General features: G+C 37.8%; 14 protein-coding genes and 1 non-coding gene across 15 annotated transcripts; 9 read left to right on the forward strand and 6 right to left on the reverse strand. All coding sequences in view use genetic code 12, as the record gives it.

Moving 5' to 3' along the window:
- Positions 1 to 8: 8 nt before the first annotated feature.
- Positions 9 to 908, reverse strand: CAALFM_CR08050CA (uncharacterized protein; the record flags this gene model as incomplete). Its single annotated transcript, XM_709124.2, has 1 exon — positions 9 to 908. One exon carries the CDS (start codon positions 906 to 908, stop codon positions 9 to 11), a length of 900 nt encoding a protein of 299 aa, XP_714217.1.
- A 464-nt stretch (positions 909 to 1,372) lies between these two features.
- Positions 1,373 to 2,023, reverse strand: VPS21 (Rab family GTPase; the record flags this gene model as incomplete). The annotated part of the gene is made up of 1 exon (XM_709123.1): positions 1,373 to 2,023. The coding sequence occupies one exon, from the start codon at positions 2,021 to 2,023 to the stop codon at positions 1,373 to 1,375; it is 651 nt and encodes a 216-aa protein (XP_714216.1).
- Positions 2,024 to 3,119: 1,096 nt separating this feature from the next.
- Positions 3,120 to 4,238, forward strand: PTP1 (tyrosine protein phosphatase; the record flags this gene model as incomplete). The annotated part of the gene is made up of 1 exon (XM_711113.1): positions 3,120 to 4,238. The coding sequence occupies one exon, from the start codon at positions 3,120 to 3,122 to the stop codon at positions 4,236 to 4,238; it is 1,119 nt and encodes a 372-aa protein (XP_716206.1).
- Positions 4,239 to 4,405: 167 nt separating this feature from the next.
- CAALFM_CR08080WA (uncharacterized protein) lies at positions 4,406 to 5,164 on the forward strand (the record flags this gene model as incomplete). Its single annotated transcript, XM_711114.1, has 1 exon — positions 4,406 to 5,164. The coding sequence occupies one exon, from the start codon at positions 4,406 to 4,408 to the stop codon at positions 5,162 to 5,164; it is 759 nt and encodes a 252-aa protein (XP_716207.1).
- A 322-nt stretch (positions 5,165 to 5,486) lies between these two features.
- SSB1 (Hsp70 family ATPase) lies at positions 5,487 to 7,328 on the forward strand (the record flags this gene model as incomplete). The annotated part of the gene is made up of 1 exon (XM_711115.2): positions 5,487 to 7,328. One exon carries the CDS (start codon positions 5,487 to 5,489, stop codon positions 7,326 to 7,328), a length of 1,842 nt encoding a protein of 613 aa, XP_716208.1.
- A 180-nt stretch (positions 7,329 to 7,508) lies between these two features.
- Positions 7,509 to 8,912, reverse strand: RIO2 (protein kinase; the record flags this gene model as incomplete). Its single annotated transcript, XM_711117.2, has 1 exon — positions 7,509 to 8,912. One exon carries the CDS (start codon positions 8,910 to 8,912, stop codon positions 7,509 to 7,511), a length of 1,404 nt encoding a protein of 467 aa, XP_716210.1.
- An 89-nt stretch (positions 8,913 to 9,001) lies between these two features.
- Positions 9,002 to 10,276, forward strand: CAALFM_CR08110WA (uncharacterized protein; the record flags this gene model as incomplete). The annotated part of the gene is made up of 1 exon (XM_711118.2): positions 9,002 to 10,276. One exon carries the CDS (start codon positions 9,002 to 9,004, stop codon positions 10,274 to 10,276), a length of 1,275 nt encoding a protein of 424 aa, XP_716211.2.
- Positions 10,277 to 10,312: 36 nt separating this feature from the next.
- On the reverse strand, positions 10,313 to 13,036 carry DCP2 (decapping enzyme complex catalytic subunit; the record flags this gene model as incomplete). Its single annotated transcript, XM_711120.2, has 1 exon — positions 10,313 to 13,036. One exon carries the CDS (start codon positions 13,034 to 13,036, stop codon positions 10,313 to 10,315), a length of 2,724 nt encoding a protein of 907 aa, XP_716213.2.
- An 86-nt stretch (positions 13,037 to 13,122) lies between these two features.
- Positions 13,123 to 14,253, forward strand: CAALFM_CR08130WA (uncharacterized protein; the record flags this gene model as incomplete). Its single annotated transcript, XM_711121.1, has 1 exon — positions 13,123 to 14,253. One exon carries the CDS (start codon positions 13,123 to 13,125, stop codon positions 14,251 to 14,253), a length of 1,131 nt encoding a protein of 376 aa, XP_716214.1.
- A 491-nt stretch (positions 14,254 to 14,744) lies between these two features.
- Positions 14,745 to 14,835, forward strand: CAALFM_CR08140WA. The gene has a single exon (XR_002086437.1). It is a non-coding gene; the product is annotated as an uncharacterized ncRNA (small nucleolar RNA).
- Positions 14,836 to 15,248: 413 nt separating this feature from the next.
- On the forward strand, positions 15,249 to 15,608 carry RPS20 (40S ribosomal protein uS10; the record flags this gene model as incomplete). Its single annotated transcript, XM_711122.1, has 1 exon — positions 15,249 to 15,608. One exon carries the CDS (start codon positions 15,249 to 15,251, stop codon positions 15,606 to 15,608), a length of 360 nt encoding a protein of 119 aa, XP_716215.1.
- A 1,082-nt stretch (positions 15,609 to 16,690) lies between these two features.
- On the forward strand, positions 16,691 to 18,433 carry PTC5 (type 2C protein phosphatase; the record flags this gene model as incomplete). The annotated part of the gene is made up of 1 exon (XM_711123.2): positions 16,691 to 18,433. One exon carries the CDS (start codon positions 16,691 to 16,693, stop codon positions 18,431 to 18,433), a length of 1,743 nt encoding a protein of 580 aa, XP_716216.1.
- A 467-nt stretch (positions 18,434 to 18,900) lies between these two features.
- Positions 18,901 to 20,004, reverse strand: CAALFM_CR08170CA (leucine carboxy methyltransferase; the record flags this gene model as incomplete). Its single annotated transcript, XM_711124.1, has 1 exon — positions 18,901 to 20,004. One exon carries the CDS (start codon positions 20,002 to 20,004, stop codon positions 18,901 to 18,903), a length of 1,104 nt encoding a protein of 367 aa, XP_716217.1.
- Positions 20,005 to 20,140: 136 nt separating this feature from the next.
- TRM9 (tRNA (carboxymethyluridine(34)-5-O)-methyltransferase) lies at positions 20,141 to 20,938 on the reverse strand (the record flags this gene model as incomplete). The annotated part of the gene is made up of 1 exon (XM_711125.1): positions 20,141 to 20,938. The coding sequence occupies one exon, from the start codon at positions 20,936 to 20,938 to the stop codon at positions 20,141 to 20,143; it is 798 nt and encodes a 265-aa protein (XP_716218.1).
- Positions 20,939 to 21,107: 169 nt separating this feature from the next.
- CAALFM_CR08190WA (uncharacterized protein) lies at positions 21,108 to 21,566 on the forward strand (the record flags this gene model as incomplete). Its single annotated transcript, XM_711126.1, has 1 exon — positions 21,108 to 21,566. The coding sequence occupies one exon, from the start codon at positions 21,108 to 21,110 to the stop codon at positions 21,564 to 21,566; it is 459 nt and encodes a 152-aa protein (XP_716219.1).
- Positions 21,567 to 21,641: the final 75 nt, after the last annotated feature.

Consider the following 21,641-nt stretch of genomic DNA (forward strand, 5'->3'; position numbering starts at 1 on the left):
GTGGAATATCACAAGTTTGTCTTTTTAACATTAGAATTCAATCTTTTCAAGATGACATCGTCTGATTCGGCCAAAACGCCTGCCAACTTTAATGTGTCCTTAGTCTTGACGACGATAGTGTCCCAATCCAATGGCGTCTTTCCGATCCTTGAATTGAATTCAACAGTCTTGGTCCACTCTTTGGCATCTTCTGCGGAATAATCCAAGTTCGAAGAGATATATTCTATAGCCTCATCGACGTGCTCGTTATAGTATTGGATTCCTTGGTTGACGGCATCAATAAAGTTCTTGATCACGTCCGATTTAGCTTGCAAAGAGTCAGAAGATGTTGCAACGACCCATGACGACCAAGGAGTGTATATCTGATCAATCTGTTTGATTTCATGGTTATCATAATACTTTTTGCTGGTAAAGTATTCCCACATGAATGCATCTGACCCTTCTACCCCGTCCTTCAAATTTACAGAGTCCCGTAAATTCTTGAAATTGGATAAAACCTGAAATTGGTCAAAAGAAGGAACCCCCAATTGATGGGCCAAAACAAAGCTCATCACATACGACCCTGATCCTATTCGGCTCACCCCAATCCTTTTTAATTGCTTTGCGTCGGTGACATCGTCACGATTGGAACCGGTGCTGACAGCCCACAATAAAGGTGATTTGACATAAGTGTCTAGAACATGAATATTTTCGTTACCCTTTGCAATATCAGCAATAAAAGCTTCTGTCAACCCAATTGCGATGTCTACCTCATTCGAATTGAGCAAATTAATTAGTCTTCCACTTCCTTCAGGGACTTTTACAAACTCAATGCTGAGATCGTGTGCTTTGTAGTAGCCTTGTTGTTGAGCAAAGAATAGTGGCGTGGAAAAGTGCTCTGGAATGTATGCAACTTTCAAGGTAGGCATTGTTTACTTAGCAGTGTTCTGATTTGTGTAGAATGTTCTGAAGCCAACCACAGTTTTCTTGCACGTTCTCTGCTTTTTATTCGCCGCAGAAAACCTCGAAAAAACTGATTTATCACTGTGTAAAATTGCACGACTGTGCCACTCACAGAAAAAGAGTGTGCAGTTATTTAGTATTGTTAACAAAGGTTATATTGACTAGCAATTTGGTCGTACCTGACAAGAGTATTTATGAAATTGAGAGACAAATGAAATACAAATGTCAAACGATGCCAAGACTACAGTGCAAAGACATTCAAGTTCTAACATTGATAATATAGAATTGAACTGACAAAATACAAATAACCATGGCCATTCACATAACGACATGTTTATACAAAAAAAAAAAAGAAACAACACCATGGAGATCTGTACACACTTGCCTATTTGTATATTACCTTAACTTCAGTCTCCTTGTTTATTTATATTTAGCAACATGTGCTTCTTGGAGCATTAGCATTATCAGTGTTTGCAGTCAAATCAATTCTGCGACCATTTGAACCTTCTTGAGCCTCGCCACCAGTAACCGTCACACTCGGGATCTTGCTTCCAATACCCACAAATACCTCGTTAACATTATTGCCAGTCTTTGCACTGGTCTCAAAAAATAACAAACCTTCTTCATCAGCCAAACTTTGCCCTTCCTCGACACTCACCTTTCGTAAAGTCTCACCATCTTCTGCACTATCATCTTCTACCAAGTCAAGCTTGTTTCCAACCAATGCAATCGTTATATCTCTATTAGCCTGCTCATGCAACTCTTTAACCCAATGTCTAGCTTTTATAAATGAAGCTGGTTTGGTAATATCGTAAACGACAATAGCAGCTTGGGCATTTCTATAATACATCGGGGCAAGAGAAGCAAAACGCTCCTGCCCAGCAGTGTCCCAGATTTCATACTTTATAGTGCGCTCACCGATGGTGCACTTTTGAGTTAAAAACGCAGCTCCTATAGTTGGCTCTTTGTTTTCTTGGAAATCATTGGACACAAATCGCAACACCAACGACGACTTTCCTACTGCAGCTTCTCCCAATAAAACCAATTTCACTGCTGTTGCGGGGGCTGGATGTTGACTCATTGCTAGTATGTATTTTGGCTCTTTGATCCTGAATGCGACAATGCAATACAAATAGTAGAAATAATGATGGTGATACTACTAGTATTAATAATAATCCGAGAAACGATATCACAAAATAAATCAGTACCCAATGAGGTTGATGCACAAATATTAGTGGTGTGTAAAACTAAAGAGAATATCTCGCTATGATTTCTATTGATAAGAAAAGATGAGAGATTAAGGAAATATCTTCTGTAGTTGTATCGCCACCTTTTTTTTTTGTAGTAGTAGTAGTATCGGTTTTGGTTTTGGTTTTCTCATTAGTTAAGATTCTTGCGATAAGGCACGACCTTGATCATTTGCATGTTTCTCGTTTAATTGTTTTTATTTCTTTTTTTTTTTATGGTGTGTGGTAGTAGTTACAGATATCGACGGTTGCAAGTGCACGAGTGCTGCGACTGACCGGATCGTCATGCTAAAAGATTCAGGGGTGTGTAAGAGCGTGCCAAGTCGAGGAGGAACCAACATTTCACAACTGCTTCAGGATAGGGCATTCTTTTTCTTCTTTCTATTTGATCTAGCCTTGCGTCTATTCGTGTTGTTGGTTGGTACAAGCGAATATCCCAATAAGGTTTTTGTTGCCTATGTGCATCGTGTAGTAGTATAGTAACGAGAGATACGATTCTTCTTCTCCTTCCCCTTTTCTTCGGATTGCTTTATATTTATATATATATATTGTCATCATCGTCACGAAATTCACTATCATTATCAATTATTTTGTTTTTTCTTTATCTTTGTCCTCCTCGTTTAATCCTTATCACAGTTTTGGGTTGTTGCAATTTCTTTTCATTCTCCAGTTGGGGCTTACACTTTCTCTTGGAGTTTCCGTTTATAATTTTTACACACACAAAAGCACAAACTACACTTTGTCTTCACAGTGTATAACAGATACCACGGTATTACTAAGGGGGAAAACTAACCTAACCAAAGGGACTGACAAAAAAAGTAAAAAGAAAACAAAGGAGGACAAAAAAAAAAGAGAGAGAATCAAAAAGACATACACATAACCTACTTTGATTGAGCAATCCAAAAAAAAAAAAATTAGTCTCGTGTAACAATGTTTCAGTTTATTCCTTTTCCAATATCATTCACGAAGATGAACATATTCAAGAAACCAATAACAGCAGTGACAACTGGGCTAACGGCTATTACGTCCAATGAATCCCGCAAAGAAAACTCAGACTCCTCCTCCTCCTCCTCCTCCAAGAAAAGCACACCTGCAGTTCTTACAATCTCCTCACACAAGCAAAGGGAAGATTTCAATGAATTGAACGAGATTGAATCGCAGCGTATAGTGGAGGGGTTGAACAATGCCGCCACTTCCATCTGGTCGATCAGTGCTGGGATATCCCGTGTTAACCGCAAGAGAAATAGGTACACCAACGTTACACCATGGGATCGAACAAGAGTGAAACTTCCCGTTGTGGATGGATCCTTTTCGGATTATATTAACGCATCACACATTCACTTGAAAACCACAGCAAGCAAAATATCTAACAGATACATTGCATGTCAGGGCCCATTGGAACATACAACTCACCACTTTTGGGCAATGTGTTTCAACGAACTGGAAAAACAAAAAAATGACGTGGTTGTTGTTGTAATGGTGACCCCTTTGGTCGAAAACGGAATGGTAAAGTGCGACAGGTATTGGCCGGAATTGCATGAAACGTGGGATTTCACCTCCAAGAATGCAGAGGATGGTATCAAGTATGAAAAATTAACTCTCACAAACATTGGCGAGAATCACAAGGAACTGGAAGATTACTTGATAACCGAATTGGAGTTGAAATCGCCCACCAAGAGCAAAAAAGTTTATCACTACTACTATTATAAATGGGCAGATGCCAAAGTGCCTCCATCTATCGAACCGTTAATTGCCTTGTCGCGCAGTGTTTATAAGATCAATCAGCCATTGATCGAATCTGGCAAACCGCTTGTGCCAATAGTACATTGCTCTGCCGGAGTTGGTAGATCTGGAACATTTATGGCTTTTGATCATTTGTTTAGAGATGCAGACAAGTTTCGAAACCTAGTGCACGAAGACAGAATAGCCAGTAAGGATTTAGTATACCAATCTGTCTGTCAGCTACGTAACCAACGTATGATGACGGTGCAGACTGTGTACCAGTATTGCTTTTTATATGAAGCTGCTAGAACTATATATAAGAGATAGAGTTTGTTTCTAGTTTTGTTTTCTTATCAATTTGATTTAATTTTTAATACTTAATATACAGTTTGTTGCAAAAAAAAAAGAAAAAATAAAAAATAAAAAAGGTCCAATATTTGGAGAAAGAGACTTTAGGTGTTCGAAAACCTCTTTAGCAACCAAATCTTGATAGTATGATACCAGTTTCTGACCATTCAACACAAGACGTTGCAAATGCGGTGGATTTATTGATAACCTCAGACGTATTTTCGTTAGAGACCAAAAGAGATATTTCACAGCCACCATTGGCGATTGTGATGGCTACTGCAACGCTTCAACAGATTCTACTTGATCTCTTTAGAAATCAACTGACACCTGTGGCCGATACGGAAGAAGGAAACCTAAAGTTTCAAAAGAGTTTGCCATTTTCCCATTGGTACTTGACTGTGCAATCCTGCGAGATGGAATTAGTTGAGAAAATTCTCACCATTCAGAATCTAGTGGAAAAGAAAATAACCATCAAGGGGTCTCTATTGAATGCTTTCCAACTAAATGGTTGCTATCATCAAGGTCTGATTACTTGTAAGTGCAAAGATATCCAAGACTTCATCTCAAAATTCATGAATTGTACAATAAACGAGCAACTCAGTATCTCACCGCTTGACTCACTCAACCACTTAGAAATATGCAAGAAAACAAACCTCGAAAGTAACTTATCAAAACACAAATCTATTACATTGGTGTACAATGAGACTCAAGTATCGGCCATTTTAGGGAAAGGAGGTCATACTCTTAATTCTATCAGATTCCAATCAAAATGCTGGATATATGTGCTACCTGTTTGTGGTTTCAACAAACCCAGAACTCAAGAAATTCAAATATCAGGCACTGTTGACAACATTGGAATAGCAGTGTATGAGATTAATAAGATAGTTTCTGGAAGTAACAAATAGAGTGGGTTTTTTTTTTGTTTAGGGTGCAACTACATCTAAGTAAAAAGAGATTTGGGTGCCGGGTGAACAGTGTCCTGCACACAGGTGGTCATCGCACTCTTGTTCTTTTTTTTTCCACCACTATAATGGTGCTCATTATAGTTTTAGTGGCTTTCTTTGTCTCTTTCTTTGGGTTAATTTTTCACTCTGGCACTAAAAAAAAATTTTCACCATCTTCTTACAAAATTTTCTTCCTCCCCTTTTTTTCTTCCTTCCTTTCTTTCTTTCTTTCTTTTTCCTCTTTCCCTTCAATTAACCTACACTTATACATAATCTTAATAAAATGGCTGACGGTGTTTTCCAAGGTGCTATTGGTATCGATTTAGGTACTACTTACTCATGTGTTGCTACTTATGATTCTGCTGTTGAAATCATTGCCAACGAACAAGGTAACAGAGTCACTCCATCTTTTGTCGCTTTCACTAGTGAAGAAAGATTGATTGGTGATGCTGCTAAAAATCAAGCTGCTTTGAACCCAAAGAACACTGTTTTCGATGCTAAGCGTTTGATTGGTAGAGCTTTCGACGATGAATCTGTCCAAAAAGATATCAAGTCATGGCCATTCAAAGTTGTTGAATCCAACGGTCAACCATTGATTGAAGTTGAATACTTGGACGAAACCAAAACTTTCTCCCCACAAGAAATTTCCTCCATGGTCTTGACCAAGATGAAGGAAATTGCTGAAGCCAAGATCGGTAAAAAAGTTGAAAAAGCTGTTGTCACTGTTCCAGCTTATTTCAATGATGCTCAAAGACAAGCCACCAAAGATGCTGGTGCCATTGCCGGTTTAAACGTTTTGAGAATCATTAACGAACCAACTGCTGCCGCCATTGCTTACGGTTTAGGTGCCGGTAAATCTGAAAAAGAAAGACACGTCTTGATCTTCGATTTGGGTGGTGGTACTTTCGATGTTTCCTTATTGAACATTACTGGTGGTGTTTTCACTGTTAAAGCCACTGCTGGTGACACTCACTTGGGTGGTCAAGATTTCGATACCAACTTGTTGGAACACTTCAAGAAGGAATTCCAAAAGAAGACCGGTAACGATATTTCTGGCGATGCTAGAGCTTTAAGAAGATTGAGAACTGCTTGTGAAAGAGCTAAGAGATCTTTGTCTTCTGGTACCCAAACCACTGTTGAAATCGACTCCTTGTTTGATGGTGAAGATTTCTCTGCCAACATTACCAGAGCCAGATTTGAAGACATCAACTCTGCTTTGTTCAAATCTACTTTAGAACCAGTTGAACAAGTTTTGAAAGATGCTAAAATCAGCAAATCCCAAGTTGACGAAGTTGTCTTGGTTGGTGGTTCCACCAGAATTCCAAAAGTCCAAAAATTGTTGTCTGACTTCTTTGACGGTAAACAATTGGAAAAATCTATTAACCCAGATGAAGCTGTTGCTTACGGTGCTGCTGTTCAAGGTGCTATCTTGACCGGTCAATCCACTAACGATGACACCAAAGACTTGTTATTGTTGGATGTCATTCCATTGTCTCTCGGTGTTGCTATGCAAGGTAACGTTTTTGCCCCAGTTGTCCCAAGAAACACCACTGTTCCAACCATCAAGAGAAGAACTTTCACCACTGTTGCTGACCACCAAACCACTGTTCAATTCCCAGTTTACCAAGGTGAACGTGTCAACTGTACTGAAAACACCTTGTTGGGTGAATTTGACTTGAAAAACATCCCACCAATGCAAGCCGGTGAACCAGTTTTGGAAGCCATTTTTGAAGTTGATGCTAACGGTATCTTGAAGGTCACTGCTGTTGAAAAATCCACTGGTAGATCTGCTAACATCACCATCTCCAACTCCATTGGTAGATTGTCAACTGAAGAAATCGAAAAAATGATCTCTGATGCTGAAAAATTCAAATCATCCGATGATGCTTTCGCCAAGAGACACGAACAAAAACAAAAATTAGAAGCTTACGTTGCTTCCGTTGAATCTACTGTCACTGACCCAGTCTTGTCTGCTAAATTGAAGAAATCTGCCAAGGACAAGATCGAAGCTGCTTTGTCTGATGCTTTGCAAACTTTGGAAATTGAAGAATCTTCTGCTGACGACTACAGAAAAGCTGAATTAGCTTTGAAGAGAGCTGTCACCAAAGGTATGGCTACCCGTTAAGTAAACTAGATGTTGAATGTCATTTGTTTTACGCCATATTTTTTTTTTCCCTTTAACATCATTCACCCCTCCCCCTTACTATGTGTGTATATTTAGTATAGTCATCCACTAATACAGAAAGTAAAAATAAATTTGATTAAAAAAAAAAAAAGAATGCTTTACAATATAATTTGTATATTTCTATTCATCGAGTATATAATTTCCTAGCTTATCCATTTTAAGCTTCATATCACCTTTGGACAACGCTTCTATAATCTTTTCGTTCTCTTCTGCCTCTGCCTGTTCATCGAACTCTTCCTCATCTTCAAACAATTCTTCTTCTTCTTCTTCGTCTTCTTCTTCGTCTTCTTCTTCCTCTTCGTCTTCCTCTTCATCTTCGGTGGCAACGTCTTCATCATCATCAATTTCAGAAAGATCATCATCTTCGTCAACCTTGATTCGCATTCCCAAAACGGCCTTTTCCAAATCCTTATCTTCGCGGTTTCCAGTCTTCTTTTTTGCATATCCTGATGCTTGCACTTCCACATCCAAACTCTTTTCTCTAATAACGTCACGCTTGAAATTAGGATATGCGTATTTATACCCATCTCCGTAACCATCAGTGTCAAACATTGTTGGGTCATGCTGTGGATTGTATCTAAATTTTTTACTGAAAAAGTCTCGGATACCTTGCACATCACGATCAAAATATTCTTTGGCGTCAGGGTGTTCGATAGAAACACATTGTGGGAAATCAATAACAACAAAATCAAACTCATGGCCGTCGGTGTCGTCCCTAATAAGAATATTAAACTCGTTAAAATCACAATGTATCAACCCAGCTTTAGCCAATCTAACAATGAACCCCATCAAATCAGAATACAATTTTTTATAATTCTTATGTTGTCTCAAATGTTTCATGGGTATGCCTTTGATCCATTCCATCATAACACAATGTCTCGAGTAATCAAATGGTTGCGGTACATTGAACCCATTATTATACAAAACCTCCATAAACTGGTACTCCTTGGCAGCCGCCAAACGGGAAAGATACATCCAATTCGAAGTTTGTTTATTTTTCAAATAATCACGGTTATTCTTTACTGTTTTGAAAGACGTTCTACCCAAACGATGGATCTTTAACACCTTCTGTACACCCTCTGGGTCACTGACAGAGTAGATATCGGACTCCTTACCAACCCCAATAGTGGTACCAACCGAGTATAATGTATTTCTGTTTAGCATACTTTTTAATGCAAGATAGTCATACCCGTTGTAACTTAAACGAAACCCATCATATTTGGCATTACGCAATCGTGAAATCAACTTCAATTTGGCAATATCACCTATAGCTCGATTTGTTGCTGATGGAGACTTTAACCCTCCGATGGAGTGAATCATTTGAGTTGGCACTAACTCATGATTACGAGATCCTAGTTCTATAGCTTGTAGAACTCTAAAATCGTCTGAGGTTAAATACCTCATATGCGAAGTGTCAAGCTTCATAATTGGTGTGTGTTCCAGTGATGAGGATAGATGAGAGAGAGAGTAAGAGATGTCTTTACAATTTTTTTTTTTCTTCTTTTTTTTTTTTTTTGGGTGCATTCTCGTTCCTCTGTTTATAGTCTGTTTTATATTTCATTTGAAGTTTCAAATACTCGGTATATACTACATGTGGCACACACTTACTTTCCATGAGCTTTGTTCGTAACAGAAACAACAAACGGCAAAGAACGGGACGTGGACCACGGAAGCCAAAATCAAATAGAGATAAAGAGGAAAGACAACTTTCCATAAGAAATGAAGAGGGATACTTTAGTAAGGCCACCAAACTTGGTTCAAGCAATGAATTTGTTGATTTTGAAACCCTGATTCAGCCGTACCTATGGACAACTGTTACACCGGTTATTGAATCAGCGACAAGAACTCATGCATCTGCTCGAATGCCGACACTAAAAAGATTGTGTGCTGAACAATTGGCTCGGAATGTGGAATACATAGGTTGGCATTTGATAGCTTCGGCACCATGGTCAATTTGGAAATTAGTATGGACAATCATTGTAAAGACTGGACAGGACTCTCCAGAAACGTATGCAAAGTTTGCTAAATTTTTCCATTCTTTTCAGGATTTTAGGGCTCATAGGTACTTGTTAGAACAGGGAATACGGGGACAGGCTATTGGTAAATACTTGATTCCGGGATGCCGTTTGCATCGTGTTGAGACTGTTTTCGGCAATATAGACTTACATGATACAATAAAGTTTTTGGATATCTGGCAACCAATTACTATTCTCGACTTGTCCTTGATTAAATTATCCCGTGATGAGTACTTTGCACTTTTCAATATTCCTAATTTGGTATGTTTGAGTCTTTGCAATCACCATATTGACGATACTTTTATTGCTAGTTTGTGTTCTACTATTAAAAATAGGAAATTATGGAAACTATCTGTGTTGAAAATAGAAAACACCAAAGTAACAAAAACCGGAATAATGAGTCTATTTGCTCTAGGCAAAGAATCGTGCGATTTAGCATGTATCGAAACAGACATCCCAATTGTTGATAACTATGCTTGCAGCACAAACTGGCTGAAATTAGATAATGAAAGTGCACTGATTTATCGTCTTCCCTTGGCCTTGAAATTGAATGCTTTGATGAAGAAAAACATTCTCCAAACAAGCATTATCAATGATAATATCATGGACTTGATGGTAGTTGATAAAACATGGCATAGTTCAAATGCGTCCCAAGAGAATATCAACCTGGCATGGGAAGCACGGAAAGATGCAACTATCAAACGATATAGAGGGAAAACTTACATACGAAAACACGAGCTTCAGAAAGTCGATGGACCTAATGGCATTAATGCAGTAAGTTCTACAGAAAATACCCTTCTTCCTACAGAACAACGACGGAAAAAACATAAAAATAGAATCCAATTAAATGCAAAAAATTTCTTTTGTATATAACGACAAACAACACTAAAGAAAAACCGAGCTATTTGATTACTGTGCCTTTCCACCATTCAATAAAGCCAATAACCCTTTTCCAGGCTCGTTACTTCCTTGAGAACCGAAAAGATTGTCAATGTTTTCACCAGGCTTCAAAATTCTTATCTTCTTTGGTTGATCATTCTGGTTATCTACCAGCGAAGGTTTGATTTCGTTGTCTTGATGCAGCAGCTTGTCATTATGTGTAATCAAAGGGTCAATTAAATAATCAACATCCTCTTCGTCACTAGCGATATCAAAATTCCTGTATGTTTTATCAAGAAGTTCATCATTAAACTGATATCCATCGTTATAGTCCTCGAAATCCTCAAAATTTTCAAACTTATCAGATGGAGAATCTCTTCTAGCAATTTCTATACCTCCATTGTTGTAGTTATTCGAATTAGATTGCGAATATTGAGCATCTTGCACTGGATCTCTATTCGTGTTCAATAAATCCAATAACTGACTGCTCCTTCTACTTGGCTCTGGGATTTGAAACTGGCTGCCCAGCAAGCTTGATGTTTTTGTATCATTCGTCCAAATGTCTAGATTTGGAGAAAGCACGTTACTTCTGAACGGACCCCCGGTGGTGGCATTGGAATGTTTATTGGCCTCTCCAACGCTGGGCCCCCCTGTGGAACCAGGAGTACTTGTTCCCCATAACTCGTTCGGAGATGTTATACTTTTATTTCTTTCGGTACCATTTTTATGAAGCAAGCCCAATAATTGGTTCGCAGAAGATACTTGTGATGCTTGTTGTGGCTTCTGCTCTGGACTCGACAAGAAGTTCATGGGGCTTGGTAAAGGGTTTAAATTGTTGAGTTGAGGTTGCAAGTTGTTTTGTGTGTAGCTTGGTAGGTGAGTGTCAGCCAACTGGTCGCCAGAAGCTTGATCCTTCCCCTTGCTTCCTGGTGCATTTTGTGATTCTGGCTTCTTAAGCAAGTTAAGCAAATTTTGGGATCGTGACTCTGATGTGGATTCTTTTGCGGCAGTTGGTTTTTTAAGCATAGTTAACAATTCGTTGGAGGTGTTTTGCAGCTCTTCTTTTCTTGTCGATGATCTCTCTACGTTGGGCAACAGTTCCTGGTTTTGTTCCTGCTTCTTATGAAGTAATCCTAATAGTTCGTTGCCTGCATCTGGGTTCTTATTTGCTGTATCCACACTCTCTGTCTTTTTCGGACCTAATAACTCCAACAAATTTGCAGATGCTTCATTATCAGATCTCTTTAGTAATTTTATCTTTCTCCTTGATGTTACTGGGACTTGTTGACGTTGTGCTCTAATTGACTCTTCAATTTCGTTGGATGGCTCTTGGTAAGAATTGTCTATTATTGGACTCATTCCAGGAGACCTAGTCTCTGTTGTGCTCGCTTCTGGGGTTGCAGATCTGCGCAAGGACTTCAACAAATGCTTCTTGGCAAGTTCATTCTCATTCTCAACCTCTGACTCTGCTGACGTGTTAGTCTCTTTGATGTGCTTTTTAGGAAATACGCTCAATAATTGTTGTGCTCTGGAGCGGATATTGTCATCTTCCACCGGCTTGCGCTGTTTTGAGTTCTCGTCATCCCTTTTCTTGTCTGATTTAGCCGTCAAAATAGATAACAACTCTTTCGAGTTAGTCTTGGGCTTCTGAAAGCTTTGAGGGTTAGGGGGTTGTTGGTTATGTGGACTAACATATGCAGGATGATGAGGCATGAATTGTGGAGGCATAAACGACATAGGATTGAAAAAAGGCTGATTGTAAAATGGGAAAGCAGCGTGTGCTCCTGCAAAAAAAGGGATTTGGTTATGGAGATGTTGCGGAACAGGTACATTAACCATTGGTGGCTGTGGTTGTTGATCGTTATTTTGGTATGAAGAGCTTGGTGATATTGCAGATTGGCTTTCCTTTTGTCCAACTTTTTGCAAAATATTCAACAATTCTCTACCTGCATCCACATTTTCTTCTGGTTCTTTAGCATTAAGTCCCAACAACTCCTTCAATTTCAACTCAACCTGTAACATAATTTCTTCCTCGTTCAATACACCCTTGTTCTTGTTAATCCATTTAGTCATCGGCTTCAAAATAGTCCCCACAATGAAAAAAGTGTTTGGGTTTGTCTTACATTTCTTTTGGATTGTTTTAATGTCAAACCATTTGATTTGCGATATCTCATAAGTAGGTGCCTCGAATAAAGTATCTTCCGGCACATTTTTGACCAAATAAATCTTGTAGTTCTTTCCCCTTATGTTTCTTTCAATGCAGTCGTTTTCATCAATAAGGTGTCGGCAATTGAACCCTGTTTCCTCTTCTACTTCTCTAACTGCACAGTCAATGTCAGATTCATCTTTCGAAATCTTCCCTCTTGGAAACGACCAAGAGTTGGATTCGGTGCCCTTGACTAGCACAACTTTGTTCAAATCTTTATTGAATAATGCAACACCACGAACCGGTATGGTCGATTTATATTTTCCGAATTTAGATAATGCTTCCTGTGGGTCACCCCATTTCCAAATAAGCGGGCATTTCTCTAAAATCTTTGTACTGAACGTCTTCATCTTCATGCTTTGCAAATCGGGATTCAACTGACGAACAAAGTCAGCATAAAACCATTGTGCTTCCTCAATCTGAAACATTATTCTTTCAATGGAAGATAAATCCTCTTCGGGAACATTCACCACAAATCTAACTAACAAATCTTCCAACACCCGATCTAGAGTTTGATTAGCTAAACCATTGCGTAATTGGATCGACATATCTTGTTATTTTCTATGATTAATCTTTCTTTTTTCTTTCTTTTTCACTGAATATTCGTAATTAAAATTGATTCAAAATTGTATTGATGTTTGTATACTGGATAAACAACTTGTGTGAGATCATTCAATGTATTTGCTGGCGGAGAAGGAGGCAAGGACGAACTTTTTTTCCTTCATACTTTTTTTTTTCTCTCTCTCTTTTCTTTCAGTCACATTGTCTGAGTGTTAAAGGCTGGCTTTTCTGTGCTGAACCTTGTGGACTGGTAAACGCACGACATAGAGTAATATTTGGAGAAACCAAAAGAATTTTGAAAAACCGTGGTTTGAATTCGACCACAGATTGGTTGGACGACAAAATGCAAAGTGTATTCATCCGGACTTTTGCTACCTCAAGAATAGAGTTCCAGCGGTACCAGCCGCGTTTTGTTAATACCATTAAAGAAACGGTCAAATCGGCACAAGAAAAGTCGTACAGTATTACTAGACCATTGGGGTTGTCAAAACCAGTTTTGTTAAATCATAAATTGTCAGACACATACTCATTGTCCAATATATACGAGGAGTTGTTTGGTCAAAAATCCAAAGAAAGAAGACAGAAACAACTAGACTACGATTTGAAACACTCGCCAATTTATGAAGTCAAGTCATTTGAGAATACAAAGGGGAAAATATTTACTCCTCCTGTTTCGTACTTTCGACAAGACAAATCTTTGTATTTCCCGGATTTTATAGCGAAAACATTGGCAGGTAATCAGAGAAGTTTGTACGACTCATTAGACAATAGATTAAGCATTGTCAAATTGTTTTCTTCTGTTGCTGGTGAGCAGTGTACCCGTTCGTACTTTAAGGTTGAAAACAAAGATTACTATTCCCAGGATTATGATACCTTTGTGGAGGAATATCCCCATACCCAGATACTTGATGTGAATATGCCGCAAAGTTGGATCAAGGGGTTTGTGACAAACTTGAGCACAGGAAATTTAAGAAAGACTTTGAAGCCAGCTCTGAGATACGAGAATTATTTCATCTTGCCTGGCCACATAATGTCAGCGGAAATTAGAGAACAGTTGTACTGTGATAATCAATGTTCCGGGTATATTTATATTGTTGATTCGATGGGGAAGATAAGATGGGCGACAAGTGGGTATGCAACTCCTGAGGATTTGAAATTGATGTGGAAGGTTGTGAAAGGGGTGCAAAGAGAAATGACCAAGTAAAAGCATGTAGTTCTGTAAATAGTTGGGGTGTCTGTAGGAAGATGTTTACTGTTCTAATTTACGCAACAAGCCAATTAGGACTTGACTATAGTTACAACAAGATTTCTGTAAAAAGTTCATATGAAATTTCAACGAAATCCAAACCAAAAAAAAAAAAAGAATACCTTTAGCTCAAAAAACTAGTAATTGTCTTTGAATATACGATATCGTTGGTGATAAATGCTTTAGGTTGGATTGCTTAAAGTGGAACCCAATTCAAATGATATAATATGGTTAGCGTGCTTTTTTGCAGCCCTAATCAAATTCTACTCACAGTATACACGACTTTTCTTTTCGGTCTGAAAATCATCAACACCAGATCTTTTGTTTATTTATTTTCGCTGCTCACTAATTCTACTCACATTTTCCTTCTTTCTCTCTACACCTTAGTGTTCATAAACTATCGGTATGTTTCATTACAAGGACTCATTTATACCGACTGTTTCATTGACTTTAATGATGAACTTTTCAATTGGGAATCTCTCTGACTTTAATCCAAAAATAAGCAACCATGGAGAAAACCTAATTAATTGACATCTGATTATACCCTAAAGAAACAGACTTGCATGTAAAATGGAGGTCATCAAGAAAATTCAAACCAAATCACGAATTATTACTAACACATCATCATCAAAAGATTATTGATTTAGCATGGAAAAAAATTCCGTCTTGCATAGCTTTGTAGGTCTCCTCTTTAACTTAAGAAAGGTCACGATAACTTTTTAATGATGGGGGTGCGTGTGTGCTGATTTCTGCTAACTAATAATTTTAGGGCTATAGCCCTAAAGCAATTTTTTTTTTTAGATTTTTTTTTTCTTTTGCGTGCGAAAGAGTTTACGAAGTTATGCCCTCATTCTATGATACAAAATTTTTCACCAAGTCTAGTACCACTTTTGTAGAGACTTTCCTTTCCTTTCTTTTCTTCTCTAACAACGTCAACTTAGAAACAAGCAATAATGTCTGCCCCAATCAACAAGGAAAAAGTCGAACAAGAAGCTGAACAACAAATTCACAAAATCAGAATTACCTTAACTTCCACCAAAGTTAAACAATTGGAAAACGTTTCTGCTAACATCATCAGAAACGCTGCCCAATACAACATTGTCAAGAAGGGTCCAGTTAGAATGCCAACCAAGGTTTTGAAAATCACCACCAGAAAAACTCCAAATGGTGAAGGTTCTAAGACTTGGGATGCTTACGAAATGAGAATCCACAAAAGAGTTATTGACTTGCAAGCTCCAGCTTCTACTGTCAAGAGAATCACTCAAATCACTATCGAACCAGGTGTAGATGTCGAAGTCACCATTGCTGCTTAAGCATCTTGAACTTGACTACACAGTCTCAATATTCAGATATATGTTGTCATTATGAAAATTTGGTGGATTTTTTTATTCTTTTTATTCTTTTCAAATCAATAGTTAAGGGGAATGGTGTGTGTGTTTTTTTTTTATTAAATATGTCATATATGCATTGAAGAGAGTGGATGGAAAAGGGGACATCATATCCAAGTGCTCTAGGCGTGCCGTGTATTTTAACTAATATGCTGACGTTGTAGGTGTTGCTATCAGGATTTGGTATGATAAATTGATGAAAAGGTTAAAAGAGATGGAATTTGTTTTATAATGATATGTGTTATTTGTTATTGATATGTCTCAGTGTCTAGTGAAAATTCTTAATACATTTAATCTTAATTACAAATCCAGAATATTGTAGATTACCTCTGAAGGTCTTGTCATCAATGCAGATTAGCAAAGAAAATAAAAGTATGTTTGAAACTTGTAGCCAGGCTTTCTTTTACCATAGAAGTGTTACTGCGTTGCACCACATAGTTGATAGCAAAATCAACAACAAACAAACAAACATTTACAAACAAGCCAGTACTAAGAAGTAACTATATACATGTCCTCTTGTTTAAACTTAAAAGCAAACACATTGGCAAAGATTACACATCATTGATCAGTTGACCAATTACTATAAGGAAAAAGATAAGTGCACTAAAGATAAAGTAGAGGTCGTGTATTTGATGCACATAAATCCGACCAATTATGTAATTTAATACTTCTACCACCACAAAACAATCTTGTAAAGACAAAACAAGAGAAAAAAAAATAAATGATCCCACATGATTGGGGTGAACTAGATTATAATACTTTAGACCCATATCATATACCATCAATTATTTTTGAACTAACCATACCGCTTTTTTTTTTATTTGTGCAAAAGTCTTGGTTCAATTTCACCCAAATAGTACAGATATTTGAATTAATAGAAATATATCATTGAGAGGTGAATTAGTGGGACATATTTTAATAATTGGTCCTTTGGTTTTTTTTTTTTGCCTTATATATTATTTGTTGAGAGTCCTTGACGGTCGTTAGTTAGTTATTGAGTCAAAGATATGTCATTTGTACTTGCAGCTAAACCAAGGTTTGTGTACCTTACCAACAAACAGTTGCAAACTATTGGTAAACGGTTACTTACACAATCAGCAAAATCGTCATTCAAGTCGTCACAATGTTTGTTAAGTGAACCCAACACTATGATTAAGACAGCATCTCCTAAAAAGAACCAACAACAGTATAGGAAGTCAGTTGCTTTAGTGTCTGGAGTTATAATCGTGGGATCTTACATCGTATTCAATCAATCTAATTATTTTAACTTGGACACATTACCACTGAACTTACCACCGCCGCAACAATCAAAAAAATTGTTACAAGACAATCAAAAGAAATACTTCAGTACCTCAACATCGTCATTGCATCAAAAAGACAGTATAAGCCATCAACAACACAAGGAGGGGATCTTTTTGTTGAATGAAGAACAAGTAAGCACCAAGTTACGTCAATTCGAGGAGAGTTATACTGTAAACAGAGGCAAAGGAGTGACTAGATACGACATTTGTCAGTTACCCTCTAATTCTCCCATTGAGGATGACAGAGCAGAGGAAATAGTGCAGGTACCGATATTACAAGATAACAACATCAAAACGTCAACTGATTGGATGTTTTTTGGTGTGTTTGATGGACACGGTGGTTGGACCACGTCGTCTAAGTTGAGGGATCAACTAATTGGTTATGTTATTAACGAATTGGGTACTATCTACAAGCCTGTACAGGGAGAAGAGAACTTGCGATACGTTCCCAACAGCGCCACTATTGATCAGGCCATGAAAAATGGGTTTTTGAAATTGGACCACGAACTAGTAAATAAGAATATTGAGAAATTATTAACCGATGGTAATAAAGCTAAGGCGGCTGAATTATTAATGCCTGCATTATCGGGATCTTGTGCATTATTGAGTTTTTATGACACCAATTCGCAAATGCTTAAAGTGGCAGTCACAGGTGACTCAAGAGCAATCTTGGGCTCATTTAAAGATAATCATTGGACTGTACGTCAATTGAGTATTGACCAAACCGGGGCTAACCCATCAGAAGTAGCTCGTATTATCAGTGAACATCCAAACGAACCAAAAGTAATAAGGAATGGTCGTGTCTTGGGTAGTCTAGAGCCAACAAGGGCATTCGGTGACTGTCGCTACAAGTTACCAGCTGTAATTCAAGAGAGGATATACAAACAGTTTTTTGGAAGACCATTGCCTAATCAATTAAAGTCGCCACCGTACGTCACAGCCGAACCAATTATCACCACAACAAAGATTAACCCAAATGAACACGATTTTTTGGTTATGGCATCTGATGGGTTATACGAAATGTTGACAAACGAAGAGATTGTGGGTTTAGTTGTCAAATGGATGGAAAAAGCAGACATGATTAAGCCTCGCAAATCGTGGTTTGGGTTTGGCAGTGCCGACAGCAAATTGCCAGAAGTTAAGGATGTAACCAATGATAAAGCACTGAAAAAGCCATTAAATAACAAATTGGGAAATAGTTTCCTATTAGAGGATAACAATGTATCTACTCACTTGATTCGGAATGCGTTATCTAACGGTGGGTCTAGAGAGCAAACCTCTATGTTAATTTCAATTCCAAATCCAGTTTCCAGAAGATATCGTGATGACTTGACAGTTACAGTTGTGTTCTTTGGTAAAGATACCAAAGGAGAAGATGAAAATGGTACCTTGGAGGTCAATTGGAATGCTACTGCTGGTGGATTAAATTCTGCCAAGCCAAAGCTTTGATGTTAAAATAGATTTAAACTTGATCATGCTATCTAGTTTCTTGCCTTAACTATATTTGCGGGGTGTCACTCCTGGTGGATTAGTGTTTGGATTTGTAGTATTATGATTCAGCTTGGTACGATTTTAGATTGGTTTTAGTCTATTCATTAAATACTCTGTCGTCCATACCCAGTTTTTTTTTTTTTTAATTTTTAGTTTTACTATTATTATCGTTATTTATTTATTTATTTATCTAGAATGAATATTCATATAAAGAGATTATATTTTTGAAGATTATAAAATAGATGTATCTTAAGTATCCCCTTTTGTGAGATAACATAACATATGTTTTCTTAGCTCTTTTTTGTTGTTGCGTTGACCCACAAAATCAGAATATTCTACATAGGGTGTTCTAATCCTATTTTTTTTTGGACAAGATACTTTTAACTATACAAGTAAAGCTAGCCATGTACAACATCAACAATGAACTACAGTAAGATCCAGCTCCAGGTGTCGATGCCTTTGAAATTCAAAGTTTTCTCCTCTGTATACTCCCCATAAATCAAACAGTAGTGCTCAAGCAAGAGACGAATTTCTTCTATTTCATCTATCATCTCCAACTTATTTATTCGACCCATCTCTTTATGATCTATCCACTCACGACCATCTTGCCTGACTTTATATCCACCAATGTAACTCATATCAGTAAGCCTCAAATTTTTTAAGTGACATGACTCTTCAAGAAACTTCTTCCGCGATATAAGGTCTGGGTACTTGCTAAAAGTTTGCAAATTGAGTCCTCTGCTTTGCAAATTGAGTGTCATTGTCTCTCCAAACTGATCATTTAGTGACATTGGCTCATATATCAAGAATCCCATATAATTCTGGTCTGCAATTTCTGTCCAGTAGTTCATTGTGCGTTGATATTCATCAGGGGATAAGTAACACAATACACATTCACTAATAACCAATGTGGGAACTTCTGGCTGAAAGCCTTTAATCTGAGAATCCGGCTTCTTTAGTGTTCTCAAATCAATACCATGAAGATGATACTTCTCAGTATGCAATTCTGAGGAATAGCTTTCAAATTGTTCTTTGTTATTAATAAGAGGCAGCGTCTCGTTAGTCCCCACTAACTCTCGGATGACAGGATTCTGTAAAATTGCCAATTTTTTCACCTTTGCAGACTCAGGAAAGTCAATTTCGTGATATATCACATTTGCGTGTGACTTGAAGATTTGGAAAGCTCTGGTGTCCGAGCCGCTCCCTAATGACACAATTTGACATCTGTCCTTGAATTCGCCTATAAACTTGTTCACTACTTGATCTATTGCTCTTGTCCTTAAGTATGAGCCTCGGTTGATTATAGGCATTTTCTTCTCCTGAAAGAGTCCTTTTAATGCACGGGAGGATGATAATCCTGTGTACCCAACACAGTACTGTAAGTAACGCTGATAGCTCTCAACCAAGTCTTTCACAAATTCATCTGGGGGATTTAAATATAAGTTTCTGTTAATACTATACTTGCAGCTCAATGCATCTAAATCAGTAGCACGGACTAACTTGTCCTGGCGATCTTGTGGTGATAACATTGTACATAATTATCTCCTGCCAGTTGCTTTGGTATTTATTTTTCATTTGTATATTTTTTTTTTTTCTTTGGATACTTTCTACAAAAACCCTGTTGCCAATTCTTCTATTTAAAATACAAACGCTTAAAGCAATGCACTATGTTTTCTTTATAATGACCCACCAGTTATCCTTCTCGTACCCCTCCTCCACAATCGTGCAACATTTAGTTTGTAGACAATTGTCGACTAATTCTCCCTTCTTGTATAAATGGTAGTAACGATACTTGGTGACATCTGGCTCTGTTTCTTCGGCATCAGCAGGTTGCTCTGTGCTTTCTGGTTGTTCCAGCACAGACTCGCTCTTTTGTTTTCTTTTGTTGGCTCCTTTTTTCTTCAGTGGTTGTTGTTTTTTCAATACCCACGGTATCAAAACGTCTTGGTCGTCGCCTTCCTTGTATCCACGACGAGAAGTCTCCTGCTCTAGAGCCCAGCAATAAATCAATGCTTCCCCACCTTCTCTTAATTTAGATAATATGTGCTGAACGGCTTCTATTCTTCTTTCTTCAGTAGCAAAATGGTGAATCACAGCTATGGATATAGCAAAGTCAAAAGTCCCGTCGGGATGAGGTAATGCCAACCCGTCTGCAACACCCAAATTGTACTTGTTTTCGGAAATCTGTTGTGCACATTTGATCAACCCTTCAGATCTATCTGTACCAATGATAAAAACGTCTTTATTGACATTTAAGTACTTCCCATTACCACAACCCACATCCAAGCCGACGGAATGTTTTGACCTCAGCATAAGAAACTTTTCTACTATGGGCCATGGTTTGTATCTTGTTTGAGAAAAATGACTAGCTATTTCGTTATATACATCGTAAACGTATGTGACTTCTTGGTTTTGAGGGTCTAAGCCACTCTCAACAGATACAGATGGAACTGGTGTTGCCATTGTTTGATAATGAAATAAACAGTGGTAGATGCAGCAAGATATCAAGAATAAGAAGAGCAGAAAAAAAAAATAGAGAAGCGTTAACTATGAAACATAAAAATTTTGGCGGCCCATAAGAAAAAAAAGTAACAACCACTAACTATGCTGTCAACACGATTGTAATCTTGCCATGGTCTACTCAAAATCATTAATACTCCCTATGCTTATTTCTATATTTTTACCATGGGCTTGGATAGGGTTTCAGAATACCCGTTCCTCAGACATCGGGCCAACCAAATCAATTCCGGTGTCAATCAACTTTGAAAAGGATTCAGAGTACTTTAATTTTCCAGATTTGGTTGCTGCAACCCAAATACAAATTGACAGTGAACTACGGTATATTACAAACAGCTCGGTGAATGTACAGCTTGTTGATAACTTGAATAACCCAAAAAACCACACAAAGTACTCCGTTGATTTGGTTTTATCAAGAGACAATTCTCTCGGTATATCTTCTGATGGACTAAAAGGGTACGTGCTATATTCATACGAGGCAATACACTCCAACGATCTTCCTTATTTGATTGTCCAAACCATATTGTATCATTTGTTAAAGTTCGAGATCCCAATTGAAGGAAAAGCCAAATAAACACCACAGCTTGTTCACTGCTGGTCAAGTGACAGAGAGGAGCAAGAGCTTATTAAACTACATTTTTGCAACTTT

The sequence above is a fragment of the Candida albicans genome, chromosome R (assembly GCF_000182965.3).
Source record: "Candida albicans SC5314 chromosome R, complete sequence".
NCBI lineage: Eukaryota > Fungi > Ascomycota > Pichiomycetes > Serinales > Debaryomycetaceae > Candida > Candida albicans.